The sequence below is a fragment of the Macaca nemestrina genome, chromosome 11 (genome assembly GCF_043159975.1).
Source record: "Macaca nemestrina isolate mMacNem1 chromosome 11, mMacNem.hap1, whole genome shotgun sequence".
Taxonomy (NCBI): Eukaryota; Metazoa; Chordata; class Mammalia; order Primates; family Cercopithecidae; genus Macaca; species Macaca nemestrina.
Genome location: NC_092135.1, coordinates 109,620,550 through 109,642,595, shown reverse-complemented (window position 1 = coordinate 109,642,595; position 22,046 = coordinate 109,620,550). Strand labels below are relative to the sequence as shown.

Genomic DNA, 22,046 nt, shown 5'->3' with positions numbered 1-22,046 from the left:
TTAAAAACATACTCGGACAATTCTTAATAAACTATAGCAATTTACACTTAAGCAAAATTGAGAAATATATTCCCGTTTTCTTTATGAAGGGGATTGTTAGAAGTAATCTTCCTCTCCATATATCCCAATAATAATATTTTTTATTTTCCTCTCATACTTCCCTATAAATTTCATCTGGAGTGCATGTTTTCTTTCTTTTTTTTTTTTCTTTCCACTCACTTTTATGTCTATTTGTATATAGGAATGGCTTGTCTCTATGTGTCTGACAAGTGATCAGCCCAGTAGAAAACCTATGTTGTAGTTTCTACTTGAAGTGGTTTAGAAAGTGTTCTGCCAGGTTTTAGATAATCTAAGTAGTATTTTAAATCAAGTATTTTTAATTTTCTCTGGTACTTCAATAATAACATTACCAGTAGGAGAACCTAGTAAGTTCATAATATTTCGTATATTCATAAAATCACTTTATCATAACATACTATTTGATGCATTATTCTTGTTCTTCATTAGTGTGATAATGCATTTTTAGTGCTGCTCCTAAGTCAAATTTTCTTATGTTGCTCACTGAAAGTATTTTCTTTTTTAAATTTTTATTTATTTTTATTTTTTGAGTCTAAGTTTTGCTCCTGTTGCCCAGGCTGGAGTGCAATGGCCTGATCTCGGCTCACCACAGCCTCCACCTCCCAGGTTCAAGCAATTATTCAGCCTTAGCCTCCCGAGTAGCTGGGATTACAGGTGCCCCCCACCACACCGGGCTAATTTTATATTTTTAGTAGAGACAGGGTTTCTCCATGTAAGCCAGGCTGGTCTCTAACTCCTGACCTCAGTTGATCTGTGTGCCTCGGCCTCCCAAAGTGCTGGAATTACAGGTATGAGCCATGGCACCCGGCCTGAAAGTATTTTCAATAGCTTTGGAAAGTATAGTTTTGAAGTTCTTTCATTTCTTCTTGTGCCTTGTGAATTATCCCACTGATATTCAATAAATAACATTGCAATTTTGCATTTTACATGAGAAAAATAAAAATACATAGATTATAATGATATTGACATATCTCTTCTTTGCAAGATGTCCAAAACCAATTCCCTCCATAAAATATAAGGGGAAAAGATTAATATTAGAAGCGTAAGTATAAAAAAATTAAGTAAGAATTTAATCATTTCTCAGGAAAATTTTAGCATTTAATTTTGTGAGGTAACTTTGGCTTGCAATTTGAAAATGAACAGGAGATTATTTGCTGCTTGTCTCACTGAATCATATTTATGCTTGTTCCCAATTTTATGAACATAAAATACCTCAGATCAAAATATGCTTGCTTTTGCATTCAGCAATTGATAAATGAAACAAAACACAGTAGACTAATAAAATGAAACACAATAGACCAATTTCATTAAGTGAATATTACATTAAAAGTTTATTGAATACATATGTGTAATTCTAAAGAGGAAATTAATTACAGAAATCATTTTGTGTAATAGCAGCATCTTATAAATAGAGGGAACTGGTATAATTAAGTATGAGCTAAAGTCACAACACTACATAGGACTCAAGCCAATGCTAGAACTTAAGGTATCTGATTTTTCATCTTGTTTTTTTGTTTGTTTGTTTTTTCCCAGAATACAATTGTTTTTCTTTAATATTACAGTTTTTAGCTTTTCAGAAATATGAAATTTATAAACATGTGGATGTAAACACCAGTTTCTGTCTCATTTCTGCAAAACCATGAAAGCTAACCAAAAGAAAAATATGGGTTTCCTGAAGAAACACTGATTACCACACTGTTTTTTTATATTTAGCATATTTCATATTTACATCATAAAATCAAATCTGTTAATTTAACTTAGTTTTTAATGTATTTTGCAGTAATTGTGGCAACCCAGGAAACCATAAACATGGGGCTAGTTTGAAAGGTGATCAACGTATGTGTCTTGTAAAAGACTGGTGCAATTCTTGCCTGTCCAATGATGGATTGCCTACTTTCCATCTTGTGGTATGGGCCAGTCTCTTTCAACATTGGCTGATGGTTATGATAGCCTTTGAGGAAAAACAAGTTTATATCCCAACTTGCTTAAACTCTTGTGAAAGCTTAAGAACAACACAGAAACATCAAAGAGGGAACCAGTGTAAGCTCTTTGCAAGTGTTTTTACATTTAATAATTGCAGCTTCTCAATGAAATCTTATTTTTTTCCTTTTACAGAGGATTTTTTTTTAAAATGAGGCTTAAGGAAGTTCAAGTATTTAAGGCCTAGAAATATTAGTGTTGGTCCTGGGCTTTAAATCTGGAAAAACTAGATCCCAGAGTATTCACTCTTGATCACAGGACTTGCTAAGGTAACACATACAACGAAACTGTGTGAAATGTATCATAGCAAAACCAAGTGAAACAAAGCTCCGTATGCAAAGCTCATACTTAATAGACTATAAATTGTTAAATTTGATTCAAGTGAAAGAATAACTCTGGCAAAGTCACAATGGAATCACTGGAGGACAGGAAAGAAAAAGAGAAATTATGGAGAAAGTCACAATAAAGGGCAGAACAAGTTATAGAGACTGCCAGGAGGATCTTTTCTGAGAGTAGGAAAATCAGAAGCCTGTCAAATGGAAGTCTATGGAAGAAAAGCGCAATACACTGTCTCCGTGATTGTTTTATGACATACATTTTATTCCTCAACTCTGCATGTGGGGAAGTGGATTTTGGAAAAGAGTAAGGAAAATGTGACCTTGTTCTAGTAATATGAACACTATAACCTTCATTTAGTACCATAAACTTTTAATCACCCAAGAAACTGTTATCCAAACCAGTGGATAATCTCAAGTTGGGCTATAATTGTGTCATAATTTTGTTATACAAACAATGCTCTTGATTATCTTTACAATTTTACTACCCTCCCATACCAACTCATTTTGACTTTTATATTCTGAAAGTTTCCTTTGTTGAGTACTTTGTATGGTTTATGTCAGTGAAGCATGCAAAAGATCACCTGTCTTTATGTAATTGTGATTTTAAAATTAAGACAATGTATAAAAGGTTTGATCCATAACAAACTACTATCTCACTTTATAAAATGCATAAACCATGTAACTAAATATATGTGCATTCCATACATAATTAAGCCACCTATTTATGCTATTTATTTGGAAAACCAAACTTAATTATTTTGCCTTGGAATAGATGTAGTCTTAATTTAACCAACAGAAAACATAGCTCATTGTTGTACTTCTGTCATTTATTAAGGCTTTACAGTATTCAAATGAGAAAAAAGTGAACACTTCTCTTTAGGTAAAAATATTTTTTAATGTATCACCTAATGAATCAAAAATTGCCATACCTGTAATGCTGTTGGTGTGGAGTGGTAACACAGGACACAAAAGCACAAAATAATGAAGTAGCTAAACATAGTCAAATTTTATTAATGATTTGTAAATGGCATTTTAAATTGTCTGTACTCAGTACCTTATCCTCCTGTATTTTAGTGGAATGGGGTGGTTTAAACATATTATAGATGACTGGTATCTAATTATTGATATCAAAATTTTGCAGTAGACATATATTATAAAATTGAGAAGTTGATCACATGTAATATACAAATAGCCACAACAATGTAAGGATATAGGAAGAAATGACCACCATCCCGGGAGATTTCAATTAGAAAGTTTAAGGATGTTACCATTAAACTATTTCTTTTATTGTGTACCATATAGAATTACTTTGATATTAGATCAATAATATAAGAAAATGAAATCTACCATAAAAAGATATTTTCTCTAATTCTCCAAGGCAGATATTTTAAAAGGAGAAGAGGAATCAAAGTAGTTTTTGAAGTTTCACCAAAAATCAATCGAAGAGTCTTGGGATTTGAAGGACAAGGATGGGGAACATTCACATAACTTAGCAGCAAGAAAAATACAATAGTTCTTTCAGAGTTTAGAAAGTAAAGCTTCTCTGAGAGTAAAATTGTATATAAAGACAAAGCAGGCACAGCCTTATTTAAAAAGGTAAAAATGGTTTTACTGCGTCATCAGAACATAGAAGAGTTATACTTTGTCGCTATTTTTTTCTTTTTGGGACTGCTGGAATATGTCTTGCAGGAGAGAGGTTTCCAGTATGAGTCTAACGTTGAACTCATTGGAGGGCAGGGAGAGCCATCTGGCTGCAGTTTATCTTTTCTCCTAATGGAAAACTTAATGTTTCTGATGCTCCTGGCACATAGAGAAACAAACTGTAGAATTTACTCTGCCAATAGGACTTTTCACAGATGTTACTTCATTTGTTAGGTTGACAGCTTGTTTGCTTATACCTCCTCATGTGGCTGATGTTTTCACAGTGAATTTCGGGAGTTTGAGAACGGCTCCATCTGTGTGGAGTGTGACCCTCAGTGTGAGAAGATGGAAGATGGTCTCCTCACATGCCATGGACCGGTAAGCCTGAAGACATCTGTGGTGTGTTGGTTTATTTAGTATCATGTATGAATGTTTGTTATTATTTTATCATTTATTCATCCATTCAATAGCTACTTATAGGATGCCATGGGGAAACATGTTTATCTGCCTACAAGAGGCTTAAAGTTAGTAGTAGAGATAAAATAGTTAAAAGTCGATGTCATACATATTTATTCTCCAGATAAAATAGTTAAATGGAATTATAAGATATGGAGTGGTCCTGGACTATTGCACAGTATAGAAAAGAATAATTAGATTGAAGCATAATCACTAACAAAATAAAAATATTTATAAATTGTTATAGAAACACAAATGAAGGAAAAACTAATTCTGTCTTTGGGATGGAAATAAAGACATCAAGATAGGCTATAAAGAAGTGATGTTTGAGCTATGCTTTGAAGAAGAATCTGGAAAGAAGAAACATGTAAATATACACAAATGTAAAAGTTCATGTTGTATTTGAGGAAAGCTATCACACATTTTTACATGCATTTAATCCTTTAACTATTGTGGCAGTGTGAAAGACAGTGGAAAGAAGGAGACAAGTACTCATAAACTAAAATCTAAAGCAGTGCAATAAATACTATGGCAGAGGGAAGAATTGAGCTATGAGAATCCAAGGAGGGGTTATAGGATTAGGAAAGTTCTCATGGATGAGGTCTCATTTACATAGTTTGAAGTTAGCCTCAGAGAGAAAATTATAATTATATTTTAGACCTCTCTTTGGTTTCCATCATTTGAGTTTTTCTTAATAATGAGATCAGTATAAATTTTTCATTCCTAATTGTCATTTTCATCCTTCTTTAGACAAATTTCCAGTTTATCTGTGTTATTGAATCATCTCTCAGTGGATAATTTGAGACCAACATTTGGATGTAGACAAGAGCTTCACATTGCTCTGTACGGTTTCATTGGAAATTTAAATAGTATTAATTTTTATACCAGAGTGCTTATTCAGCACTTAATTAGCTTAGAAAAAAACATATATAATTGAGCCCTCCAAACTTCCATTAGGCCCCAATTAGCTATTCTGGAACTTCATCTAAAGGAGGATGTGGAAAAGTTGGCCAGTTCAGAGGACTACCACAAGGATGATTAGCTTGGAAAATTAGAGCTCTGAGAAAAAGAAATGGTGTTGTTTGGCATGAAGAACCAAAGTGTAAAAGGCAATTTAATATGTAATGATCTCCAAATAAGTATGCAAAGGGCATGTGCAGCTATTTTCTTTCTCCATTATGGACAGTCATGAAAAATACAATTAATCGACAGTGTGAGAAATATGAATTCTGTAAAGAATGTCATGAAACACAGGGAAGTGAACTTCTGTAATGGCCTGTTAAGGCAAGTTGAGATATCTATATGAGTCTTTAAAAACGAACATATTTAGGTAACTTCTTGACTATTAATCATGGAATTAAAAAAATCTTTTGAGAGACAGAAATTTTTAAAAATGTATAATTAAAATAATCAAGGATTTGGCCATCTCTGAATAGGCTGGGAATCATCATAGGCCTCTAGATCCAATCATAATATATATTAGACATAGATTTACAGAAACACTTTTCAACAAATTATGAGCAACTGCCAAAACTTGCCTTGATAGTTAAAGAATCAGTAATCTTTCAATGTTAAGCAGATAAGAACACAATGTCTTTCAGTAGTGGTGTGTGAATCACTACAGGTACCACTGCACTGATATTTCCCATAAATCTCTTATTATGATTTTCTAGATTACTTTTTTCTTCACATATGCAATTTCCTATTTCTTTCTGTTAAACTTTTTAGTTTGAACAAGGCTTTAAGAAACATCTTATTCATTTATTCAGCAAATATGATTTAGTACCTACTTTGTGCCAGGTTTCATGAGCTTACATATTGATAGGTTTTTACATATTAGCAAATTCAAACATTAATATTCAAAATTATTTCTCAAAAATTAAATTGTATTATTTGCATATTTTAATTTTTTCACATTGTCCTTTATTTGTCTATTGTATACTGTATAATGAAAATACATTCAAGTAATAATATTTTGGCCTTTCTTGCAATTGTGAGTTTTCAGAAAAATCAAATCTATTTATGAACTAATACTTTTAGTTCACCTAATCCTATAGACAAAAAACTAATCTGCTTAGATGTAGCATAATGAGATACCATTTTTTTTCTAATTTCATGAAAAAAATCCCCTGCATGAAAACTTGATGTTTGCTTAACATCTGTAGCAAAGACTAACCTTCACTAAAGAAAGAATTCAGTAACTGTCCCTTCAGTATGCCTATGTTAGTTTTAAGGTGTGAAAAAAGTTCAATGACCACTTTACCTCTGAATCAGGTCAGAATTAATCTGATCATCTTGGATCATATTTATATTCATGATTTAACACACATTGCTGAGGGCCTTTTGTGACCTAGTTCTGTGCTAGGTATTTCACCTACATTTTATTTTATTGTCTTGTAGGTATTACTCCCATTTTTCCAATGAGGAAATAATCTCAGAGATGTTAAATGAATTGCTCAATGTAGTTAAATGGATTGTTCTGTAGTATTGAGACCTTTGGAATCACAATTTTACCATCCAGTCTCAGTGTGCTAATCAGTTCCATGCTTTTTCTCTTCTTCATGATGCCTCCTGTTGCATAAAATTATACTACTGAATAACTCATTCATTATTTTCTCCTAATTTGTGGGTTTTGGCAGTTTGTTTATTCACTGTCCCTCAAAAAACTTGAGATGGTTTATAAAAATATACATTTTTAAAACTCTAAAAGTTGATTTTTTAAATTATTTGATAGTTAAAGAATCAGTAATCTTTGAATGCTAAGCAGGTAAGAACACAATGTCTTTCAGTAATGGTGTCTGAAAACCTGGTGTGGCTGAGCTCAACCAGTGGCCCAAACATTGCTCCGGCTATGGTTTGGTTTCTTTCAACCCCTACAATTCATATTAGGTTTTTGTCTGTGTCTGGGCTCACATGTTAATTACCACAACTAGAGTCAGAGATGGTTTTGTGTGCCAGATAACAGTCATGTATCATTTAAGATATCCAAGAGGTTCTGGAAGCTTCTCCATTAGACTGGCACTTTGATGAAATTGAAGAAGTCATCAAAGCCATTTGGAAATCCCCCTCCTGCTCTTATGATATATTCTGTTGAAATCACATTTTTTGATCTATGAATATTTCCCCAATGACAAAAACTGATATATACTTATGTTTACCAAACACCATTACATCTGAAGCATGCTATCACTTTCTCCCTTTAAAACATAAAGAAATTTAACCTATAATGATTAGAAAGTTACTCCAAAAGTCAGCACGTCAGTAGGTCACAGATATGAATCTGTGACTCAACTATAGAAGTTCTGACTCCACATTTCTCATACATTTCAGTTCACTTTTGTCCCCCAGGAAACAACGTCTTCAGTGCAATAGAAATAAAATGATTTCAGGGACTATGATAGCTATAAGTAAAATGAGATAATAAAATCCTACTTTAAAATGAAAGAAATCTAGGATATTCTTGAAAGGGATAGATTGGAAATAAAAGAAGGCCTTTGTTTTTATGTCCTTGTCTGTCCACACTTAGTCTTCTATATTTTATTTAATTTTTTATAATTGTATTCATTCTGCTTTACTTTCATTACTTTTGTGCAGTCCTATCCAGAAGGATATAGGAGGAAATACGAGAAGAAAGACAAACCTGGGAAATCAGACAGTTTCAGGAGACCAGAACTTAGGCTAGAGAGGCAGCAAAAGAAGAGAAAAAATAGGAAAGGAACTGATTTTGAAATACACTCCTATAAAAGTGAAAAAGCTGTTCAAGTTAGGTTAATAAAGGTTGTGCTGCTGTAACAACCTCCATATTGCAGTAGCTAACATAAATAAGTTTAGGTTCTTTTATTTCATGTAAAGTATGTAGATGTTTGGTTTTTGTTTGTTTTCTTTTCTTTCTTTTCTTTTCTTTTTTTTTCTTAAAACAGAGTCTCACTCTATCACCCAAATTGTAGTGCAGTGGCATGATCTCAGCTCACTGAAACCTCTGCTTCCTGGTCACAAATGAGTCCCGTGCCTCAACCTCCTGAGTAGCTGGGTTTACAGACATATGCCACCATGCCTGACTAATTTTTGTATTTTTTGTAGAGACAGGGTTTCACCATGTTGCCCAGGTTGGTCTTGAACTGCTGGCCTCAAGTGATCTGCCCACCTAGGCCTCCCAAAGTTCTGGGATTAAAGATGTGACCACCACGCCCAGCCATCTTGTAAAGTACACTGGAAATCTGGGAAATGTTCTAAGGCAGCTCCCCTGCCTGTTATGGTCTAGCATTCGGGGATGCTTTTAATTTACGGCACTTCCACTTCTGCATGAGGTCTGGGAGTCATGGCACCAGAGAAGGTTGGAGACTTAAGCACTAGTTGTCTCATAATCACCTCTAGTTGTATTTCATTGTCCAAATTAAGTCATAGCTTGTCTCTGGTGGGAGGAGAATTACAATCTTCTCATGTGACTGGAATAGAATATAATTGGTTACTGGTGAATCATAACTTTGCTTTTACAGTAGCTACCAGAGAAAAACATCAATGATGACTCTCTCTCTCTCTCTCTCTCTCTCTCTCTCTCTCTCTCTCTCTCTCTCTCTCTATATATATATATATATATATATATATATATATATATATATATATATATATGTATGATGCTTCTATAAGGACTCAGCCTATCCTTTAGTTGTCTGTCTAGATTATTGACTCCAGAGGTAGCTTAGAATTAGGGATAAGGAAGAATATTGCCTTGACCATCATTTTCTATTACTGCATTGATCAATTCATTTATTGCACCTCGGTTCTTAAAGCCTTTGGGGAATATAGTGAAAGAAGAGTAAATGTTAGACAGGTATATTTCTTTAAGTCTCTTTTTTATGGAAATGAGATGGGGAATCAGTACGTTTCTTTTTCTGAGATTTGCCTGGATGTTTTTAGTTGTCAGCCTGGGACATTAGGTTTTCTATCGTGATAATAAGATCAAATACAGTCATGCACTTCATAAAGACATTTCAGTTAGTGATGGACCACATATGCAATGGTGTTCCCATAAAATTATAATATCATGCCTTTACTGTACCCTTTCTACATTTAGATATGTTTAGATACATACATGCTTCTTATTGTATTACTATCACCTACAATATTCAGTACAGTAACATGCTGTGCAGTTTGTAGTCCAGGAGCAAAAGGCTATACCATATGGCCTAGGTATGAAGTAGGCTATACCATATAGGTTTGTGTAGGTACACTATGTGATATCCGCGCAATGAGGAAACCACCTAATGATGCATTACTCAGAATATGTCAGTAGGATATGAATCTGTGACTCAACTATAGAAGTTCTAACTCCAAATTTCTGATACATTTCAGTTCACTTTTGTCCCCCAGGAAACAATGTCTTCAGTGCAATAGAAATAAAATCATTTCAGGGACTATGATAGCTATAAGTAAAATGAGATAATAAAATCCTACTTAAAAATGAAAGAAATCTAGGATATTCTTGAAAGGGATAGATTGGAAATAAAAGAAGGCGTCATTAAGTGTCACATTATTATAGTTAAGAGATACTTAAAAAACAAATAACAAAAAGTTATTTATCGTATTACAGTATACTTAAAGATTAAATATGAACTTAATTTTACTCTCATAACTTTATATCCTTTGACTTCACCCGGACATGACTTTATAGTATAAGAAAAATACATTTACATTACTTAGAAGAATAATTCCTAATTCTTAATTCAGATTCTGCGTAATTTACTTATTGTAAGTTTTATTCTGTGTGCTGCTAGAAGACATCAGCATGTCTCTTGTCTTGTACAATAAGTCATGGTACTGAGCATACTTGCACAGTAAATGATTCTATGTAATAGACAATATTACTTGCCTAAGTACCCATAAGCAGGTGTTAAAATTGGAAGCATCTGAAGTATTCTTTTTTGGGAAGAAATAAGAAGTTACCATTAGCAAACTCCTCAGGTAGAATCAGGATTAGGTTTTATAGGCTTTTTTTTTTTTTTTTTTTTTCAAGCTCTGAGCCTCACATCAAAATAGTGAAATAGACAAGTGCTTGATTGAGCCCCACCAGTCTCAGGATTTCCTGAAAGCTCTTCCTGATTACTTTTTCTTCTTTACACTTCTATTCTTCATTCACACGCCTCCATTTTTAAATTTTAAAATATCATATTTCTCGATTTTCTGATGCCTTAAGTAATGAATTTGTATTATCTGGCTGTTCTTGGATTAACATTTGTGTAGGACAAACTTGCCCAACCTGCAGCCCATGTGCCACATGCAGCCCAGGACAGCTTTGAGTGTGGCTCACCACAAATTCATAAACTTTCTTAAAACATTATGAGTTTTTTGCATTTTTTTTTTTTTTGGCTCATCAGCTGTCATTAGTGTTCAGGTATTTTATGTGTGGCCCAAGACAATTCTTCTTCCAATGTGGCCCAGGGAAGCCAAAACATTGGACACTCCTGGTTTAGGATATAAGGGACTCCCATTATCTTTACAGTCCCTACCTAATATCCAGTTTTTTATAACTTAGTGTTAACTCCTGACTGCCAAATTCTCATTGTTTATAACTACAAATGTGATGGAATTGTCTCTCTGTATACTTACATATAAATATACTTAAATATAAATATATAAATATACTTAAATATACAATATATAAATATACTTAAATTTACTTAAATATACAATAAATATACTTATTTATTTGTCTTCAATGTGAACTGTAATGATTGTTGAACCCTATGGACATAGCCAGATTTTAGGGAGAAATGGGTGAGCGGAAGAAGTTCCAAAGGGGAGTGGTCAAAGAGGAGAGGAATTTTAAGATAATATGGTGTCCAAAAAGGAGATGTAAAGTACATTTCAAGTAACTGTTGTTCACAACAGCTGAATGTATGAAAGCATCAGGGATGTCTTTTAAGAAAGATAGCATTACCAAAGTGTTCTAAATTTTCTTTGCTGTGATGATATACCCATTTCTAGTATGCTTACTACCCACTATACCAGATCCAAATCAGTTTGTATTCTATAAAATTCATATATGTTTTAGTTTTAACATCTTAATATTGTCATGACTTTTAGATATATTTTCATATCACTTATTAATATTCTACATATTAGAAAATTAATGTATATTATGAACATAAATATAGAGTGAGTTTGTTCTATTTGCATTTATTATACTCATATTTATATTATCTTCATCCTTTGATAAGTTTCTCCATGGAGCCTTTGTTTGTATGTATTTGCTTTATTATTATGGACTATTTTGCTCATCAAAATTTGCATTTATATGCCTTTCAGTATTGTTCTGTGATTTACTAAAATCCCTATAAATAGACATAATATGACTTTTAGTGTTTTCACAGTGGATATAAAATAAAAAAAAATCTAGAAATTATTTTTATTCACCTAAACTACCTAATTCCTGATAATGTTATCATAACAAATTTTAAAATTCATTTTATAAATAAAGTCATTGTACAACCAAAGGAAAGCTTACATCCTACTCTTATATAAAATTCAGTTTTAGTTAATTCCTATCATATCCTTTTTCTCATTAACTATTTAGTAAGAGTATTCACATATTCCCAGTGATGGTGATGAAATACCTCTAGGGAAATTGTGTTTTACTAAAAATTGCTGCACTATAATATTGCCAGAAATAAATCACAAGAAGAATATACTAACATCCTTTTGAGAAAGTCATTGGACAATTTTGCTGATCGAATTAAGTCACATTAGAGTCATGACATGGAAATCAGTTGGCCCAGGAACTGCTTATGTCGAAAAGGAAAATATTTCAAGAACAAATATATTATTATGGTGTTTTCACACATACAGGATATCAAAACTGAACTTGACGGATCTTCTTTGCACTGTTTGTACTACAAAAATTACATCCACATTTGTACTGCTGAAAATGTTCTCCAATTCTCTTAGAGGAAGATTTGCCACCTACTGAAGTCTCAGTAACTAAACCACATGAACACATTCCAGAGGAAATGACACCACTTTTCTTCTTTTTTTTTTTTTTCTTTTTCACATTTCAGGGTCCTGACAACTGTACAAAGTGCTCTCATTTTAAAGATGGCCCAAACTGTGTGGAAAAATGTCCAGATGGCTTACAGGGGGCAAACAGTTTCATTTTCAAGTATGCTGATCCAGATCGGGAGTGCCATCCATGCCATCCAAACTGCACCCAAGGGTAAGCATCCTGGCTGGCCAAGGGCTCACCTGGTATGTGTTATCCACATGTACTTTCATCCCTGGTACCATCTCTGAAATGTAAACCATTCTCATAGAACTCTACTAATCCTTATATTTGAAATGCTGATTTTAAGAGAAATACTAAGAGAATGATTTAAGGAGTCAACTTTGTACACTCTTAAATATTTCTGCTTAGCTTTTACCTGTAACCATTCTATTAACACCTTCATGAAACTAGTGTCGGGTATAATTTGGATGCAGTTTAGAAATTCTTGCAGATTACATTGGAGATTCAAGATCTCACAAAAGATATGACAATCATCATGCTTTTGAGGTTTGTGTTTATCAACTCTTTAACAGAAAGTTTCTATTTCTGTTTCTTTGTTGTCACAATAAGCTTAAGGTGAGGATATTTCTCTTTGATAAATACTACCTTAAATTACTCCTTCAAAAAAATGTGAACAAAGGTAACAATGGCAGGGAAAAAGGGAACCTAGTGATATATGTATTTAAAAAATAACGAGTACATTTTGTGAAAGTAACCTTGTTACAGGTAATCCTTTAGCCTTGAATTTCTTCGACTGATATAGGGCAATCTGAAGCTCGGTAAAATTTTTTTCCTGTTTTTCAAAAGAATACATTGTGCAATGAATAATAATTAGATTACCTTTGATATTGATAACAGTTGAATAACAAAGACACATTACAGAAAGAAGAAAAGCACTGAACTGTAAAAGAAATAATGTCATTCATTTAACAAATTCCAACAACTATTTCTTAAGAGATAACAAATCTATTTTAGTAAGGATTTTTCCTTTTCATTCCTCCAGAAGGTGAATAATTTGTAATTGAAAGCAGTGTTACATTTGCCATCCTCCTACTGACCATAAAGCCTTTTCTCCATTGTGAATGCCCATAGGCGGGTGCACATACATATATAAACACACACACACAGACACACACACACATATACACACACATTTGTAGTTGAGAATCAGCTTGGGTGCTTTATATCTGGCAGGAAAGTGTGAGATTCCATAGAGATGTTCTGCCAGATTAAGGGATAGCTGTTAGGGGATACTGAAGAAGTTAAGCAAGCGACATCATTTCCTGCCAAGAAAACATCAATTTGCAGATGTTGCTACAATTTCCTGCAGGTCAAGAAATAAGCTGAACTCACTCTGTGAAGTGGCAGATCCTCCAAAGGTAAAGTAATATTCTGCCATTCAAATTCAAATTCAGCTTCGAAGTGGTAATTGCCAACTCATTGATTCACACATAAGCACGTATACGTTTAGGGTGCTGAAATAGTCACATAGACACTTTGCTTCAAAGGAAACTAGAGGTAATAAACTGCTCCCCTTGTGAGTTTTTGGCACACTTGAGTTAAGAGTATTTCACAAAAAAACAACTGGTTCTGCTGGAGCAGAAGAAAGAGTCAGCAACAGAAAGAGAAAACTTGCCTGCTAAAATAATCCACAAGAGAATTTTATTGTTTTGCAGCTAAAATTAAACCAGTAAATTATTCAATATAATGTTGATGTCAACAGCTGTTGCCATTCAAAATGAGACCTTTTGCTGTTTTTGCAAATCTAATTACAACGAGGCCATTAGGGAAATGAAAGTGAGATCACAGAGCCATAGTCTGGATGCATGGCTGGTGTGTCTTTCACTCTGCCCTTTTAAATCATTATTATATAATAATAATAAACATATATAGTAGGAGGAAGTAGAAATATGAGGCAATGAAAAGAGATTCGTTTATGGTAGCAACAAAATCTCCATCTCAGTCAAAAGGAAGGATGAAAGTGTAATGGGGAAGAAATCTCACCAGAGCATTTGGGAACTCCAAGTGAACAGAAAAAAAGATGCCTTTAGCAATTTTCAGCTGCAGGATTAAGTTGAGACAGAATTTGAATATTGTACTCCCTGGCGTCTTCCAAGGTAAATGCGTTCTCTAATGACTGACTTAATCCTAAAGGATTTTTGTTCCTGTTTTCATTTAGCTTTCTGCCATCCTGTTTTTAAAATACCTTCTATATTATCCAGATTCACTCACTTCATAAAAATGCTGTGGTTCTAGTCCTAGAGTATTCTAGTGCCAGGAATTCCAGAAGGATGTGATTCTTAAATTCCTAAATCTTCATGTATACTCTATTTCAGTAGAACAGTGTGCTTTGAGATCTTTTACTGAAGCAATAAGGTGTTCTGTGCAGTCAGTCCCTTCTTTCCAAATTGAGCATATAGAGATAAGATATTTTCCTAGGAAAACCACAGGGGCAATGAGGATGATAGAGCAAGTGACTATTTTTATTCCTAAACACAGGTAATAATCGACCTATTAGTAAGTGTGAGCTCACCAGGCCAGTTCCACTTTGGAAAACAGCTTTTCTTTTATATGCCTATATGATGTCGGATAATTCAAGAACCAGGTTAATGAAAATATTCTTTCAAATCACATTTTTTAGAAGTAAAGTTCTTACTTTGAATACTGTTTAATGATTTTTCTGAAAATAAGTTATCTGTGTCAAATTTTAAAAGCACTTTCACCACTCTAAAAGTACATTAAATATAATGGCTCTAACAAGTTCTCTAGACACTTTTAAAATAGGTCATCTATTTAGCCCTTATAAGTAGATTCTCACTAATATCCATGGAAACAAGATTGTCTCTTCTTACCTTGACTAGAGAATTTTTATTTTAACAGCCTTTTCTTAGTTTATTCACTCTTCAACTTTGTTATATTGGGTATCTGCTCTGCATCACACACAGTGATAGGAAAATTCAGAAATGAACAAGATGCAGCTTTTGACCTCTGTGAACTCACAGTCCAGTAAATATATATTCTTTAATTTACATCCTCTGTTAGAGACCAGACCTTTCTCCACAGTATTTTGAAATGATGAGCAAGAATTTAAACCTTACGAATGATATTCAGATTTGAAATTAGAAAGATAGAAAATTTTTTACAGATTTGTAAACTAAACTAATGTAATTAAATTGTGGTGAGTGCAAGAATAATTGTTTCCTCACTAATATCATTTGAGTATGTGCTCATTTAACGTCAGTTTAACTTTGGTTTTGCATCAAACCAAACCTGCATTTTAGACTTGGAATGAAATGGTTATTTTATATAATCTTTTAATGGAAAATTTAAAAAATTTCCTTCATTTTTATTTCAAAATTTAAAGATTTTATCAAAATATTGAAACTATGTTGGTTAAATGAGTACATCAAGGAACTTATAAGTCAGTATGTACTAACAAAGGTTAAACAGTTTAATATTCAGAACTTTAGATATGGTTTCGAAATTTGTTAATTAGACATGCTGTGTTTTATTTTTCTGATCTTTCTGTAAGTATTCTACTTTGAAACAGTATTTTTTTATAATTCTATTATTCCAGATTTTGATTCAGTTATTTATTTGTGATTTTGGCTCTTCAAAAGTTTAGTGTTTCTGTTGTTCTATGATCTTGCTGAATGGATGCAGATTGCATGTACTAATTAGGTGCTTACAGAAAATACAAAGGGTTGAAAAATAATATCTATATTTTAGTTTTCAGTGGCTTGTATTTAGAAAGGGTGGTGCCATTTCAGTCATATTCTTATTTTTCTTTGTCTTTCATTTTTTTCTTTCATTCTCAGTTTAAAAATAGGTTTGAATCTCAAATATCCTACACAATCACCTCAGCAACGTTTCTTGACTCTACATCCTGCTCCCTCAGTCCCTCCGCCCTATTTCCCCCGACTCTATTTTTCCATCTCCAATTTGCTTCTCAACAAAAACCTAAATTCTAGTGACCATGACAATGACAAGCAAAATTATCTTAAGAGTTATTTTACCAGACTTCTCTGCATTTCACACTGATGATCACCCCCTGCATTTTAGACTTGGAAAGAAATGGTTATTTTATATAATCTTTTAATGGAAAATTTAAAAAATTTCCTTCATTTTTATTTCAAAATTTAAAGATTTTATCAAAATATCGAAACTATTTTGGTTAAGTGAGTACATCAAGGAACTTATAAGTCATTATGTACTAACAAAGGTTAGAAGTTCTTTTCTGATTTGACTTCCATGAGACTACAGTTAATTGGTTTTACTCAATTATATTTTCCCATGCTTCTGGCACAAAGAACTCATCTTATGTCACACACTGTTGGGGTTCCTTGGGTTTCCATCTTCAGCCTCTGCTTTTCTCACTTTTTATATCTTCTTTAGCCATCTATTCACTTACATGGTTTCCACTTTCTCCTACATGCTATTTCAAGATTGATCATTCTACTCATGCCTTCTTTCCCCTTAGCCACTCATCTTTCCAACTGCTGATAAACATTTCTATCTAGATGTAGGACAGTCATACTAAACCCTAGATACACAAAACTGAAATGATCAACTCCTCATCCCCTAACACATACAGGAAGAAACATATTCGTCTTCTTGGATTCTCTCAATGATGGTACCACTATTAGCGAAGCTAGAAATGTAAGTCTTCTTTAACTCCTTTGATCCTTTCACTTTCATCAAATCAGGAATCAACTGCTCTTTTTTATTCCCTCTATCTTTTGAGGTATTTCTTGAATCTGTTCTTCTGCCTCTATCACAGTTACCATTTCCCTAGTTTAGTCCATCATCTCTTACATGGACTCAAATAGTCTTTGTGCCAAACAAGTCGGCCTGGCTGCCAGCTGACTCGTGTCCACAGGGCAAGGAGATTTATTGAAAATACTAATCTAGCAACTTCAGTACTTCTTTAAAGCCCTACAGTGATTTTCTATTGATTGTTACTAAGCAAATATTTCTCAAAATCTGGCTCCCACCTAATGTTCTAACTTCTTTTTTCCCCCTTTCTATTGCCTCATATTTTGCTCTCCAACTACTAAGAATTATTTGTAGTTATTTTGCATATACGATACATTTCTTCAGGTCTGTGCTTTTGCTCCTGCAGAAACCACTGCCACCCCAACCCCAGCTCACAACACTAAATTTCAGCTTCCTACCTCCCCCAAGAGGGTTACCATGCCCTTCTAGGGTGGCTCTAGGTGTCCCCCCTCCACACTACCCTGAACCACTTTTTCATGTTTCTTATTACATTTATCACATGATTCAATACACAGCTGTTTATGCATCTGTCTCCTTCATTAACCTTCATTAAATTCGGAGATCATTGAGAATAGAAAAATATCGAATTCATCTTTTTTTCTCCCTCTAGCTCCTAGAATGCTAGGAACACTTAGTAGACATGTAACATAGGGCTTTTTTAATGAATGAGAATCTTTCATATTCACACTTTTCCCTCAAGTTAAATTTTGGTTTTGGATTTGTTTTTAATCTTTCAAGGGTTATTATAAAGATGGATTGGAAACTAGCCATAGCTTTTTAGATTCTCACTTGGAACTAATAAGTAGACTTTTAATTTTACAAAATGGTAATATGGTATAAAAATAATTTTCAAGAAGATAGAGCAGGAACGTATAAAAGAACAAGTTCTTTAGAATATAATGAAAAGAAAACTATATAAGACAAATTGGAAGCTTTTTTAGTAGTTAATTTTCCATTTTTAGAAATGATTTTGACTATAATACCAATTTAATTCTATATACTCTAGATTTTTCCTTTTTAGTTGCATTTTAAAAGACTTTTTATACAGGTGTATTCTATTTCTATAGGTTAAAATTTGTGCTACTCCAAACAAAAACAAAAACGAACCAATTTTTCAGCTAGCAGGAATGTTATAACAAATGTTTATGAGGCAAAGAGATGAGATAAGTGACTTAATTGTTATTATAGGTATGTTATATTAGTTCACCAATGTTTAGAGTTATTTAAATATATAATAGATAGAGTGGCCTTATACATAGGCATCTTCTTACATCATTATATGATGATCCTATCTTTAGCTTCTTTTTCAAATTTGAAAATTAAGAGTTTGGAAATACATGTAATCTTTATTACCAATGAAATAAGGCACTTCTATAAATCATAACCATAAAAAGGATATTGATAATGTTCTGGAGCTGTATGTCTTTGAGGGGAGAAAAGGAAAGGAAAAAGAGTTCAGGTGTATTGGAAGATGAAAGAAATAATACTTCTATGTTAGTTCAAAATGAAGTTCTAGGGACTGTACATTAAAATTCTGTGTACTTATGTAATTCCATTTAAATGTTAGTCTCAGTGTATTCTTTACTTACCTGGATCTCAAAGGTAATTCATTTCCTTACAGAGTATTTCTTTATCTATTATTGTTTGTGTTCATTATTATGGTAGTTTAAAAACCTGTTTTTGTTTGCCTATTATGGCATTGCTACTTTAAAAGAGAGTGTCAAGATAAACTGCAGTATGGTGAAACCAGTTAATTTTCTTTTTAAATAAATTCATGTTTAAAGATAAGTATCTTTTAAAGACAGACACAACCAAGAACCAGAATAATCTGATTATGTAAAGTATCCATGAGAATAGCATTAAAGCATGTTGACTCGTTTTCTGCCAAAATCAATCTTTAATGAGCATTGAGCATCAGGTTATTATATTATATTGAATTGCTCATGGTTTTCTTATTTTTTTTTATTTAAACTTAAGGCCTTTCATAAGAAACCATACACATGAAAACAATTATAGTCACTGAAATATCAACTTATTTGTTGAGACATGTAATCATGTATGATGCATATTAGAAGTGATATTAAAGTATTAGAAGTGAGCTGTGTGTTTGGAAGTTATTCACAGAACCAATGTAATATTTCCTTTTACTGTGGGCATTTCTTCGCATTCCACTTGGTTGATAACGGCAATTCATTTATGTGTGTTCATCAAGCAAAAATCTTCTTGCTGGCTTGAAATTCATTGTGTTCCAAAATAGTCTAATAGTTATAAGAATTCAAGATAATCAATATTTGTTTTACTGATTTTTTAAATGACTAATTTTTCTCCCCTTGTATTTTTTTAAATTTGCATTTTCTGCAGGTGCATAGGCTCAAGTATTGAAGACTGCATCGGCCTGATGGATAGGTACTTGGTGTGCTTGCTTCCCATGTTCTTCCTCCAAGGCTCCGTGTGTGAGCACTGGTGCATGTGTGTGCATGTCACTGTGGATGGAGAATGATGTTTTCTGTTCTGTAATTGCCTGCAGGTGTAATGGTCCCACTAGTCATGACTGCATTTACTACCCATGGACGGGCCATTCCACTTTACCACAACATGCTAGGTAACATCTACCATGTTTCCATTTTGTCGCTCAAATCCTTTCCTAGTTATAGTGAACAAAATGTACTAACCAGTTGGGTTAAATTTTTAATATATTATAACTCATAATATATCTAATTAGAAAGTTTTGAAAGAGGCATAAAACACTTTCCTTCTCAAGCCAACTTTCCAACTTCCTTATCTTTGTCCTTCATTCATTGTGATACAAGAGTCCCAGTTAGTAACACCATCGATTTTTTTTTTTTTTTTTTTTTTTGGAGACTGAGTCTCACTCTGTTGCCCAGGCTGGAGTGCAATGGCATGATCTTGACTCACTGCAACCTCTGCCTCCCGGGTTCAAGTGATTCTCCTGCCTCAGCCTCCTGAGTAACTGGGATTACAGGTGCCCGTCACCATGCCTGGCTAATTTTTGTATTTTTAGTAGAGATGGGTTTTCACCATGTTGGCCAGGCTGTTCTCGAACTCCTGACCTCAGAGAATCTGCCCACCTCGGCCTCCCAAAGTACTGGGATTACAGGCATGAGCCACTGTGCCCGGCCTTGATTTTTAATTTGTGTAGTCCAAACAACATTTTGTGTTATTAATATATAACTTTAATAGAATATTTTTGCTCTTAATTCAATAGATGATTACAAAAATATTTATAAGGAAGGAATTCGCAAAAGTTGATCTATGCTTGTATTTATTATTTAATTTAATTCAATTTCTGATTTTATATTATTTTTAACTGGTTGGCATATTCCTAATTATAAGAATTAACATAAAGACAATACAGAAAATATTTTGTGCAGGTAAAAGTATAACTTGGAATTTAAAAACAAAACACAAGACTCATTTCCACACAAAAACCTATATACTAATGTTTGTAGTGGCTTTTTCATAACCACCGAAAACTGCAAACCACTCAAATGTTCTTCAGTTGTGGCATATCTATATATTGTATCACTACTGAGCAATAGAATAAAAAGGAACAAACTGCTGATACACCCAACAACATGGATGGATCTCAAATAGATTGTACTAAGTGAAATAAACCAGACTTAAAAAAATACATACTGTATGATTCCATTCACATGGCATTCTGGAAAAGGTGAAACTATCAGGACAGAAATGTTGCCAAGAGCTGGAGACTGGGGTATAGGTTGACTGGAAAAGGGAAGGAGAGAATTTGAGGAGATAATGGAACTATGCTTCTATCTTGATCATGGTGATGGTTGTACAAAAGCATGTGCTTATCAAAAATTGTAGAACTGTACATTTTACTGTATATAAATTATACCTCAATAAATCTGACTTTTAAAATATCTCATAAAACATTTCCTGTATGAGAAAATAGTAACTTTACCATCTTATGTAGAGATATTGTTAGATTTATTTACGAAACAAATTAATTACATCCTTTTGGGAGAGAGAAGGTAGTACTAAAGTTAACAAAATGTGAATTTTGGATGAAGTATTGCCTTTTAATGTAAACCCTTGTATTCAAGTATACATAGTGTAAAAGTACACAAAACATAATTTTAAAGCTCAGTGAATTTCCAAAAATGAAACATTTGTGTAGCCATTAACCAGATCAAGAAACAAGATGGCAACAGAGCCCCAGAAGCTACCTTGTACCTCATTCCAAGGGTAGCCCCTGTCCTGAATTCTAACACCATAGTTCAGATTGCCTGGTTTTTCACTTTATGTAAATTTAGCCATACAGTGTGTATTCTATGCGTCTGGCTTCTTTTGTGAAATATTATATTTATGAGATTCATCTGTGTCACTGAATTTAGTCATAATTTCTTCATGCATATGTTACTGACTTTACATGTTTTTAAAATAAATACATCATATTAATATATCATTTTAATGAATAAAAAAATTAAATTCCAAAAAGAAAGTGAAGCATGTGCTAGAGTAAATTGATTTCTACAACAGTGGCACTATGACACTTGGGCACAATCAAGACTAGTTAGTATGGTTACTTAGAGCAAAGTAAAATTATGAAAACATTAGAGAGAGGGAGAGAATGCCTAAGATCTAAAGTATAGTTTCATAAACCAAGGTTCATCTTAGATTGTTCCTATATTTGTGAAAGAAATTTTCCTTCTTGAGACCTTGGCAGAGCAACTGCATTATCAGTTTGAACAGTT

General features: G+C 33.2%; 1 protein-coding gene across 6 annotated transcripts in view; it reads left to right on the top strand.

Moving 5' to 3' along the window:
- The window catches only part of LOC105481143 (erb-b2 receptor tyrosine kinase 4), a 1,180,372-nt gene that overhangs the window by 881,138 nt on the left and 277,188 nt on the right, over positions 1-22,046 (top strand). For 4 of the 6 annotated variants that reach the window (XM_071073321.1, XM_011740477.3, XM_011740480.3 and 1 more), the window contains 3 exons: positions 4,322-4,415; positions 12,548-12,702; positions 19,835-19,909. In XM_071073321.1, the coding sequence (XP_070929422.1) occupies positions 4,322-4,415; positions 12,548-12,702; positions 19,835-19,909 (324 nt within the window). Of the gene's footprint in view, positions 1-4,321; positions 4,416-12,547; positions 12,703-19,668; positions 19,714-19,834; positions 19,910-22,046 lie in introns of all 6 variants that reach the window. The other 2 variants (XM_011740479.3, XM_011740481.3) reach the window with 1 other exon arrangement.